This window comes from Aptenodytes patagonicus, chromosome 18, assembly GCF_965638725.1.
Source record: "Aptenodytes patagonicus chromosome 18, bAptPat1.pri.cur, whole genome shotgun sequence".
Classification (NCBI taxonomy): Eukaryota; Metazoa; Chordata; class Aves; order Sphenisciformes; family Spheniscidae; genus Aptenodytes; species Aptenodytes patagonicus.
In genome coordinates, this window is record NC_134966.1 from 8,163,113 (window position 1) to 8,174,035 (window position 10,923).

Genomic DNA, 10,923 nt, shown 5'->3' on the forward strand with positions numbered 1-10,923 from the left:
CCATGTTGTACACGTGCAGGAGGAGGTTCATCCACCACCCCTGCCCAGAGCTCCCATCACCACGGCCCCGGCAGTGACAGGAGATCACGTCTACATCTGCACCACACTCTTGGGGTCATTTGATTTTTATCCATGCTCACCTGTAGCCACATTTTAGGTCTGTTTTTCTGCAAGTGCTGTGTACGTGTGGGTGGTGCGTGTAGCGTCTACTTTGTGTGTGATTTGCAGTGCTCTGCCTCGCGTCGTACATCTGGGGCGGGCAGGACGGCATCTGTGTGGGGTTGGGGGGTGGTGGGGGTAGTCGCTCCTGCCAAACTGCTCTGAGGGACCTGGGAGACATCATGCACCTTGGGGTTTATTCCTTCTCCAAAACCTGCTTCCTGGGCAGAGAAAATATTTTCATGCTTTCATTAACTGATGGCTAAGGACAAAATAAATAAATAATAAATAAATCGCAGTCCAGCCGCCACATCTCCGGCTTGATACGGTCAGGGCTGAGCTCGGAGCTCCTCACCCCCATCCAGACCCCCATCCATGTTTCTGCACAGCCAGGTCCAACCCCAGAATGCTGTGCCTGGGGATGGAGACAGCCCCTGGAGGGGCTGCTCCAAATACAAAAGAAGTCAGGGCCACCCAGCAGCTCAGGGACCTGCTCTCTTACATGGGCACCATGCTGGGTTTGATGCCAAAGGTCCATTGTGTGCCTTTGACCAGCAATAAGGAATCAAGGCACAGCCTAATTCTGATCTGCTTTTGACCAGAGACGTTCCTCCCCCTCCAGTCCCGCAAAATGTAAAGTACTTCTTTAAGTACCATGACACCCCAAAGGGGCTGTGAATGTAACTCGCTTAGACCTCAGGGAAAACACCCTGCTAAAGAGGTGACCCTTCGAGCTCCTGGTAAGACACCCGTTTGCAGGAGACGCAATAACCCCAAGCTGGGTCAGAGTCCCAAAGTGAGATACTCTGTCACTACCTCCCTTCTAAATTTTAGAAGCATTATACAAATCCCTCCCTGCTTTAAAGCCAGCTCAGCCAGCCAGCCATTTAAAAAAAAAGTCCTGTTGGGGCCCTGCCCCATCCCTGTGCTGCTTCACCCTCTAATTTACACACTGTCTTCTGCCCTCTGAATTTCTGCTTCCCACCATAAGCAAGCATCATCAGACTAGCCTCTGAGTTCGCTGCCTCTGTGCCCGTGAGAGAAACACAGAAAAAACCAGGTATTTAAAGCCAGACCAATGTGTTTTTCCCTTCTCCTTCATGCCTCCACACACTAGTGGGTAGCAGCAAGGCAGAAAGCAACGTAGCACGTAGGCTAGAGGAGTAGATTAGATTTGGGTTGTCTCTGGGTTGCATGGATCTGCCAGACATCCGCTTGCTTTGGCTGCTCGTGGTGTTTTCCGTGGTCAAGGTGGAGCTGCGGTCATGTTCGTAGGACGCTTTTGTGCTCGGTCGCCTGTGGTGAGAGGGGGGAGAAGAATGAGTTTATGGGCACGGTCTGTGGTCTGAAGGCAGTCAAGGCTGCCAAAATGGGTAGAAGGACGGGAAATCGCAGTTACCCTAAGGAGGATGAATTAAGTGCTATTCTCATTTGCCTTCTGCAGTTCTGTTATTTCAAAACCTTCCTTGAAGCCTGTCAAATTCTTCCTTGCCATTTGTTACATTTTTCCCACGTTCAAAATAAGCAAAAAAAGCTTTTTTTTTTTTTTTTCTGCTTCCATTCCCCCCCCCCCCCCCAGTTTGTAGCAGTTTCAGCAGTGCCAGTTCACCTTTGGGAAAAACAAAACCAACCTGGGCCCTGCTTGATGGTTAAGAGCTCCGGCAGAAAGAGAGCACCAAAAGCCTGGCTTTGTGTAGGTCCTGCAGAAACGGGACCCCGGTTTATGTTTTGAGAAGGACTTTTTCAGGGTCCTTCCCCACCACTCCAGTGCTGTTTCCCCCCATGGTTTTTGCTGTAAAGCGTGACTTCTTGGATCAATTTATTCTGCTTCCCCAGAAACCCACCAAGACCAGCAGTTTTCCTCAGGGCTGATACAAGCCCCCGAGATAAGAGCTGCCCAGTGTTTCCCATTTGTATGAACTGGGTCTGGGGGTGAAACGTGTCTTTCCCCCTCCCGAAATGTAAAACTGTCCATTAATGTCCCAGAGCTCCAAGGGAAAGGTTCTCAGGATAACGAGCATTAATAATTTTCCTGGCTCTGTAAACGCGATGGAGTGGAGGTGTATGTGAATGACTAAAAAGCAAAATGCCTTCAGGGCTGTTTTTTATTGTGACTCTAATTAAACCCTTGCCAATTTGCACAGGGCTTTTCTCATATTCTCTTTAACACCGTATTAATATCAATTGGTTTCCACTTTCCAGCTGAAAAGGACAATGTCTATCACCTTCTCTTAGAGCTTGTCATTAAAAAAAAACCCACTAACTTTTTTTTTTTCTTTTTTATTCTGCATTGTTTATCATCCCCTTGACGAGGCTGGGAAATCACATTTCTCTCCTACTCGGGTTTGTCCTTTGAAACTTGGCAAGGATCGAGAGATTTTTTTTTTTTCCCTCCTCCTCCTTATGTTACCCAACTGGAGCTTGAAATTAATAATATGGCGTTTAAAATTTTATTCCTTGGTTTGTTTTCTAGCAAACCTGAAGATTATTACCAATATTGAGGAGACGGGGAGGGGTATGCAGCCAGTGGGGGTGAGGGTTTGCAGGGAAATCAAACAAGTGATCTATACATTTCTTGCTGGTTTAATTTCTCTGCAGTGGCTTGCAAATTCTTAAATTGGTATTTCTGAGGGACGAGCAGGGCCTGAAGGAGGGCCTAGAAGTTTGGATTAGCAACTAGGACTTCGTGCCTCCGTCGTAGGACACCTGGGCTAACTCTCAGTTCCGTTATTTCCAAGCAGAGAGGGGTGCAGATCAGTCGCCGAGATCCTTAGGCAAACACAAGAGCAAAACGCCGTGCGTGCAGCCGGGCTGAGAACGGGCAGCTCAGCACACCGCTGCCCTCCTGCCCTTTGCGTCGCAAGGGCTGCCCGGCCCCTCCAGTGCCTGAGGAGGCACCAGCTGCCCAATGCCAGCAGCAGCACTTGCATCGGGGGGGGGGGGGGGGGGGGGGGCAAGGCACGAAAACCTGCGTGGCCCAGGGTTGGGTCGGTTTTGTCCTCCAAAGCGCTGGCCCTCCATCAGAGCGCTGCAAAGCTCCTTGCTGGTTGCCAGCTCCCCCCAGCACGGCCAGTAACACAGCTTTCCCCTTTGGTCGCCGCAAGGCTACACCGGCTTGAGGGCGGCTGCCCCGCTGCAAGTGGGCTCTCCCCTGGCCAGGGCCGGCCCAGGAACAGAAGGTAGGAGATGTGTGGCTGAGCTGGGTCCTGCCAGCGAGCACCAGCTCCCAACGCTCGGCGAACGCTTTAGTTTCTAGCTCTGCGTCTCTGTTTTCCATGTATCTCTCTCCTCCTCCCACCTGGGAAAAAACTCGGGGTTTGTCTGTGCCTGACACGCAGCTGGGAATCTGGTGAGGCTGGATTGAGCCTCAGGGTTTAGTCGTATACATGAAAGATGAGGACGGTAAGTGGTAGAAGAGAGTGTTCACAGCTTGCTGCTGGGATGAACGGAGAGAATCATGGAAATCTTGTCGTCTCCAAAGACCAGAGTCTGTTTGTAGAGCAGAATAGCTTTGTAAATAGATAGGTCTGTGTCATTTATAGCATAGATGCCGCCTTATGTATTTCCTTGCTTCAGGTCTCCTACGTGACTGCCTAAGGTGAGCTGCTCCAGGTGGGAACCTTGGGAGGCTTCACGCTGGCTGTTGAGGCTGAAGCTTCTCCTCCTCAGGGTTCCCACCAGCACACGTGCTTTGGCAGTTGCCTGTTGGTGCTCAGCTCCTGTTTCCCATCCGAGATGCCTGTAGCTCGCTCCAGCTGTAGACGTTAGCATCCCTTCCCGTGCAGAACATAACAACTGCTGAAGCTGGGCCCAGGACACAACCCAGTGTTTGGAAATACTCTACTGGGGGGCAGAAAGTGCTGAAATTGAAGCTCTTTGGAATTGTTGTGCTTTTGGGCCTGTCTCTGGCATCACAGAGAGACAAAACTGTATTCGATACAGTAGCAAGGCCTACACCATGGGCATCAATGCCAAGTGATGCTGACAGTCTGTGCTGAACAAGGGAGGCTTCTGAGTCTTGACAGTGGTCTGCAGATTTAGCTTCTCTCCATGCTTGGGCAATGTAATGACCACATGCCAACACTCGCCCATCCAGCAGCTCCCACACCCTCCTCTCGGGAGTATTTTTTCTGTCTCTCTTCACACTTAAAGACTCTAATTTCCAGGAGACTTTGTCTCTCATTCCTGCTTCAACACATCCTCAACCAGATATGGCTCCATCAGCCCACCCTAGATACCTGCCTAGAGCTTCCAGTGTCCCTTTGCCACCTTTTTAAGCAAACAAGAGGGGGATCTGTATTAAATCTGATGTTCTCTCTACCTGATGCCACCATAAGCTGTTCAGCGCCCACCAAACACAGCAGCACTTGGACCCAAGCCGAAGCCACCAGACCCTCCCAAGAACATTCGAGGTAAGGCCATGCCTGTCCCCAAGGACGGGGCAGGACAGGTTTCTCCCCCAGTGCCCGCAGGCCAGGACAACCCACCCATCGTCGGCATGACCCACCATCGTACAATCTGCTCTCCTACTCAGAGGGTCCACCTCAGCTCAGTTCTGCTCATCCAGCCCCATGGAGGTCTTTTTGGAGACCTGTTTGGGGCTGGGATGGCTGCAGAGGTGTCCCTGGGCCCCAGGAGAGCCCACGGGCACCTCAGCTGCTTTGGGAAGGGGTTTCTTGCCACAGGGTGAGGGGCACGCACCTTCCCCCAGCCAAGATTAATTGGGCAAGATTAATTGGGCTGATCGGCTGCTCTGGCCCAACAGGGCCAAGCCTCCTTAGCAGATCACCCTGCTCCCAACACCCCGTGGAGCCTCCTCACAGCCATGGCCCCCTCCTCATGACGGATAGGCACAACATGGGGGCTTCTATGCAGGTATATGGCCCCCAGGGCCACCTGCAGCACCCACTGCAGAGGTGTGGGGCTTTGGAGCACCCCGGGGACCCACTGAGCTGCTCCTTCACCTCTGGGCTGCCCCACTTCCCTCATGGCGGGGACAACAGGCCCCAGTCCCCCTGTGCTGTACTGATCCGCTGCCAAGTGCCTGTGAGGAGAGGCTGCCATGTTCTGTGCTCAGCCATCGTGCCAGGGGATGGAGGAGGCCGTGGTGGCAGAGCAGGGCCTGGGCACCGTGGTGGCCTGTCACGGCCATGGAGGCTGGAGAGGCCATGTTGGTGGAGGAGGGTCTGGACACCGTGCCAGCCCACCATGGGACCAGGGGAAGACATGGAGACCTGAGGAGGCCCCGGTGCCACAGCAGACTCACAAATGGCGTCAGAGGCAGGAGTGGGCCCGCTCTGACCATGGCTGAGCCTTAGGGGTGGGGAGCATGGCCACCTCCTGCCATCGCTATCACTGTGGGGTTGTGACCAGCACCAGTGGGATGTAGCTGGCAATGCCTACCCAGCACCTCCCTGAGCACCACGGCGCTGTGCAAGGGCTTGCACCCCACAAAAACTGGTGGGACCCATTCCTAAACACCCTGTGGGATCGCAGCGCTGCTCAACCTTGCCCCTTACTGGGGTTACCAAAGCACAAAACCCCCCAAGCACCAAACCCCATCAGCTCCATTTGGACGCGATGGCCTTTACCCTCAGCGCCCCGGTCATTCTGTGTGGGACGGGGGTCTGGCTGGCAGCACAGCCCCGAGGAAGCACCGTCCTGGCTGGGGCAGCCCCTTATCCTGAGGGATTATCCCAGACCAACTGTGCTGGGCTGGCCCTGGGAGCCCTCTCCCCACCACAGCACTCAGATGTGTTTTATCCTCTCGCGTAGCAGCTCCAAAGAGCAAAGCAGGGCACACAGCACACTCTGCAGGCAAGAGGCACGGGAAGAAGCCAGGTATGTGCTGGCGGGGACAAGCTGGGCTGGAGCAGCGCGTGCTTGGCAGGACCCTGTAGCAAGCCCTGCCAGATACCACCTCCGTAGTGCTTGTGGTCTTAGCTGTACTCCTAGCAGCTTTTTGGGTGCCGGTTGGCATGACCTCCATCAAACTGAGGCCATGGCCAGTAGATTTCTTTTTAAGCTGTTTAGACTGGTAGATCCTTATCCTGAATAACCCAATTCGTGCCGCTGAACGTGTGTAACGGGGGGATGTGCGAGTAGCTCCTCTGCTTCGGCCCCCGGCTCCGCACATTGCAATAGCGTGGTGCATTGAGTTTTTCATGCATCAAACTTTGAGGAGGGGAGAAGAGGAGAAATCTAGCAGCTACCAGCTGGCTGGTGCAGAAATAGACGCCGGCGCTGCCAGAGCAGTGTTCTTGGCTCGGCTCGGCATTGTTCTCGTAGCAGAGCTGCTCGCGGCAGGGCAGGATGCGGAGCGGTGCTGAGCGGTGAGAAAAAGCGTGTCTCTGATTTTTCTTAAGCATCCTCAAAGAGCTCAAAACTCATCCGGCTCAAACCAGACTCTGTCCCAGTGGCTCCTATTGAAACATATAAAGGTAAGAGGAGGGAGCGCGGTGCTCCAGGGCTCCTAGTCTTCCCCCAGGTGATGTGGCCCATCAGCCTCCGACATGGAGAAGATGGGGAGGGTTTGCCTATCCGAGTCGTGATCAGCTGTGTGTAGGAGTGCATCCCTAGGGTGAAACAATGCTTGGGAACTGCAGCAGCCAGAAGTATTTGAGCTGAAATTATTTGGGATTAGTCAAACAGGCAGAGGTTGTTTCATAGAGTGTCAAGATTACCACGGACTCTCAGCTCCTCCTCAGGCAGCTGTGAACCATGGGGAAACCTCTGCCCTGCTCCATCTTCCCTGGTCATCATTTCATTGAGACAAGTCTCCTCCTCCAGTCACATGTGCATGCCAACCCACACCCTTCCCTCCCATCCTTGAATGTTTAATGCTAGAACTTGGAACAAAACCCCAGCTCCAAGCCTCCCTCCTCCTTCTCTCCGAAGGCTGGGGAAGCTCAGACATGGCTGGCACTGTTTCTGCTCACGTTATCCTCTGCCAGTGCTGGCTGGGACACCTCCTGACCAGGGCCACAAGGCAACTAGGGTACCTCCTCTCCTCCAGCATTATACTTTTAAACTTCCAGAAAGATCCAGCGTCCTGAATCTGACATCGCAAGGTAGTCACCATCCCATCATGGTAATAAAAAGCAAACACAAGAAGCAAGTAATCAAATTCCTCTGGCTACAAATTAAACCTAGCTGGTTGTTTTCCAACACAGGCCCACAGCTGAGAGAGGTCAGCCCTGGGGACAGGAGCAGTGCTCGGCCGAGTGATGGTGGCATCTCCCACCCCGCCAGCAGCCTTCGCAGGCGTCCCTGTGCTGTACCAGGCAGCCCTGGTTCAAACCCTCACACGCTTCCTCACCATCTTTTGAGGGAGCCCACGCAAGCCATGCTTTCTTGCATACACTCATTTTAAGCCTTTAACCTGAGAGTCACCGTACTTCACAACTCGTATTGATTTGGGAGGTACAACAGCAAGGGGGACGCTGAGAAGCGACGCTGGGGGGAAAAAGCCAGAGAGGCGGCGAGTTTTTACCTGGGCACGCAGCAGCTTCAGCTCCACTTCAGCCTTGTCCCAGGGCTTTCCCGTCACTGGAGGCAGCGAGCACTGCTGCACCCTCTGCCAGCCCCGTCCCATGGGCCCGTCCCCTCCTTGCCGCAGCAAGGCCAAGAGTAGCCTTCGGCAGAGCCTTTGCTGGGGCTCTGCACCCCAGCACAGCTCCCTTGCAGGTCCTACAGCCCCCCCACAGCCAAACCCAGGCACCAAGTTGGGCTCTGCTCATTAACAAGGCAGCTCTTTAATGAACACCTGACTCCCCTCCACAGCCCACTGACTGCTCCCATGATTATGCATTTCCTTAAAGAGATCATGTCCTGGGGCAGCCAGGGGCTGGCTCCCGCCTGTCCTCACCCCAAGGGGACAGAGCCCCCTGACCCCTCTCTGGTCTCTGAGCAATGACTTCCAGCCTGATCCCCCCCATGGCGGTGAAGAACGGCAGCCGCTGTGCGCACTCATCCAGCCCACCCCAGCCCCACGTCGGCAGTGGCCATGGCGTTTCACCCGAGCAGGAGCCTCCTCCGAAGCCTCATGGCTCCGCTCCTCCGCCCAGCGCGAGGGAGGATGCTCCCGGCCCAGCTCCCCAGCTCTCTCCTCCTCTCCGCAGACTGCGAGTGCTACGGCCACTCCAACCGCTGCAGCTACATCGACTTCCTGAATGTGGTGACCTGCGTGAGCTGCAAGCACAACACGAGGGGCCAGCACTGCCAGCACTGCCGCCTGGGCTTCTACCGCAACAGCTCGGTGGAGCTGGATGACGAGAATGTATGCATAGGTGAGCGTTCCGGCAGCCTCGGGCTGAGGCACCGGGACGTGGGACGGCTCGTGCGGGACCTTGCTCTATGGGGTGGGCGTCAGTTCAGCCCCTCTCTGGAGCGTGGTGTGTCCACCTGCGTGCTCCCCAAAGACAGCAGCCGGTACGGTCTGTGCAGCCCACCAAGGCTTCTCTTGCCTGAAAACAAAGCCCCAATACTATCTTTCCAACTTGATTCAGATGCATTGCTCTACCAGGAGCTGCTCAGCTCCAAAGGGGGGTGGTCTTTGCACCTGTGGCTGTTTGCACTGTTGGAGCCTCTGGTAAAACCATGCCCTCCCAGTCCCTTGGTCTCTAACAGCCCTCCCGTAGCATGCAGCCAGCCTTTTCCAAAGGCCTCAACACCTCCCTCGGGCCATTAGCGGGCACGAAGCCCCCAGGCAGGACAGGCACTAACAGCCCTGTCTTTGGCCAGAATGTAACTGCAACCAGATCAGCTCCGTGCACGACCGCTGCAACGAGACCGGCTACTGTGAATGCAAAGAAGGCGCCACGGGGCCCAAGTGTGACGACTGCCTGCCCAACTACTACTGGAGACAGGGCTGCTTCCGTAAGTACGCCGGCAGCATCATGTCCCCCTGAGCCAGGGGGACAGAGGGAGGTGTGAGATGGGTCCAAACAAGAGGGGGATCTTCAGCACCGCCTGCTCGGGTGCCCCGTGATGCTCAGGGTGTAGGGTGAGCAGACTCCAGCCATTCCTCCCAAATCCAAAATGACTTAATAGCTTTACCCCTGGAGTTTGCAGCCCCCACTCTGTTCCTCTGGCCTTGGGGCTGCTCTGGCACTACGAGGGCTGGACAATTTAACCCCCAGGAGCGAGAGAAGAAAGCCAAAAGCTTCTAGTTTCTGCTTCAGTCAAGGGGTTTAACATACCCCCAGATTAACGCCCACGTCCTTACCTCCCTCCCACCTCGCAGCCAACGTCTGCGACGATGAGCTCCTGCTCTGCCAGAACGGCGGCACCTGCTACCAGAACCAGCGCTGCGTCTGCCCCGTGGGCTTCAAGGGGGTCCTGTGTCAGCAATCCAGGTGCGAAGCTGACAAAAAGGACTGCGACGGTGCCCCCAGCGCACGCGGCAGCCCCGGCACCATCCTCCTCGGGGTGCTCGCCCTCCAGCTGCGCGGCTGGGTGGACCTCTGAAGTCGCAGAGGAGGGAGCCCAGCCCAGGCACATCACCCGAGGGACCTGGGGAGACTAAGGTAACGGGTGGCTCTCCCCACCGTCTCCTCCGCCTTCCTTCATGCTAGGACTTGCACAACGTCTTCTGGTCCACTTTCCAAGCAGAGAGGTATGCAGAAAATCAGGGGCTGACTCCTGCCCACGAACTCATCCTGGCAGCAGCCGGGGTGGCCACAGCGCAGAGCCGGCTGCTGAGCAGCGGCGGCAGGGACTGCACCAGCCTGTGCCGGGGCCGCGGTCCCGCAGCCCGGCGGGGACACGGGGCCCGTCCTTCCCTCCACGCAGCGACTCTCCTTCCCTGCTCCGCACAGGGCGACCTGGGGCCGGGGCCACCGGGGCCCTGGTGAAATAGTGCCGCGATCCAAGGGATATTTTTTTTATTATTACTTTATTTACTTTGGTATAGGCTGGGGTGTGCTTTTTATTTTTCCTCTTCTTAGTGTCCTGTTTTGAAAGAGCCTGTCATGACAACTCCAGAGCCCCGTAACACAACAGGCAGGGGAAGGGGAGGGAGGGAAGGGGAGACTCTGGTCCATCCTTGCTGCATAGTCCCACATCCCACCATCGGCCTGGCCTGGCCACGCACATACTGTTGCCTACAACTCTAGTTGCTGCATTGATTTTTTTATTTTCATTGCTGGGTTTTGTTTTCTTGCACTTACGGAGAACGCAGGGGCCATTAGGCGTATGGTACGTGAGGAGTGCAGTGTCTTATCCACACATGTCCGTATAGTGTACGGTTCAAATACTTTTTTTTGGTAGAGACTTATTTTTGTTTGGATTAAATGTTATAAAAGAACCGCAACTTAAAGGGACATTTTGCCATGACCATTTCATTCTGGTGTATCCTCCTCCAGTAAAGCAACTATCAATTGCTGCTTGATCACCATGTTTTCCTTTTTGTGTGCGCAGTTAATTACAGGTAAAGACTTATTTTTTGATTCATAATGTCCTCTTGTGTTTTCTAAGTCACTACCAAGGTGCACCACATGGTGAGGGAGAGGGGAGGGAGAGAGAGGTTGCCTCATCACTGAGAGCTGTTAATTATTTCTCCTAATTACTTTGCTGAACCTAGATTAGACTACTAACTGTAGACAATGAACAAAGCCTGAGTGATATATTAAGCACTGGTCTTGTGTGGAAAGGCCATTTCCAAATGAGCCTGCGGCAGGAGAAGCCTGGGAAGCCCAGGGATGCTTCTCCAGGGGGACCTCAGCTGCCCAGCCCCACTGCAGCACCCCAGAGCTGGTGCCATGA

The 10,923-nt window shown here is 54.7% G+C and overlaps 1 protein-coding gene across 3 annotated transcripts in view; it reads left to right on the forward strand.

Moving 5' to 3' along the window:
* NTNG2 (netrin G2) overlaps positions 1-10,137 on the forward strand; it is a 52,025-nt gene extending 41,888 nt beyond the window's left edge. For all 3 annotated transcript variants that reach the window (XM_076355526.1, XM_076355525.1, XM_076355527.1), the window contains exons 6-8: positions 8,280-8,447; positions 8,902-9,036; positions 9,404-10,137. In XM_076355526.1, coding sequence (XP_076211641.1) covers positions 8,280-8,447; positions 8,902-9,036; positions 9,404-9,627 — 527 coding nt within the window. In that variant the 3' untranslated portion in view covers positions 9,628-10,137. The remainder of the gene's footprint in view (positions 1-8,279; positions 8,448-8,901; positions 9,037-9,403) is intronic.
* Positions 10,138-10,923: the final 786 nt, after the last annotated feature.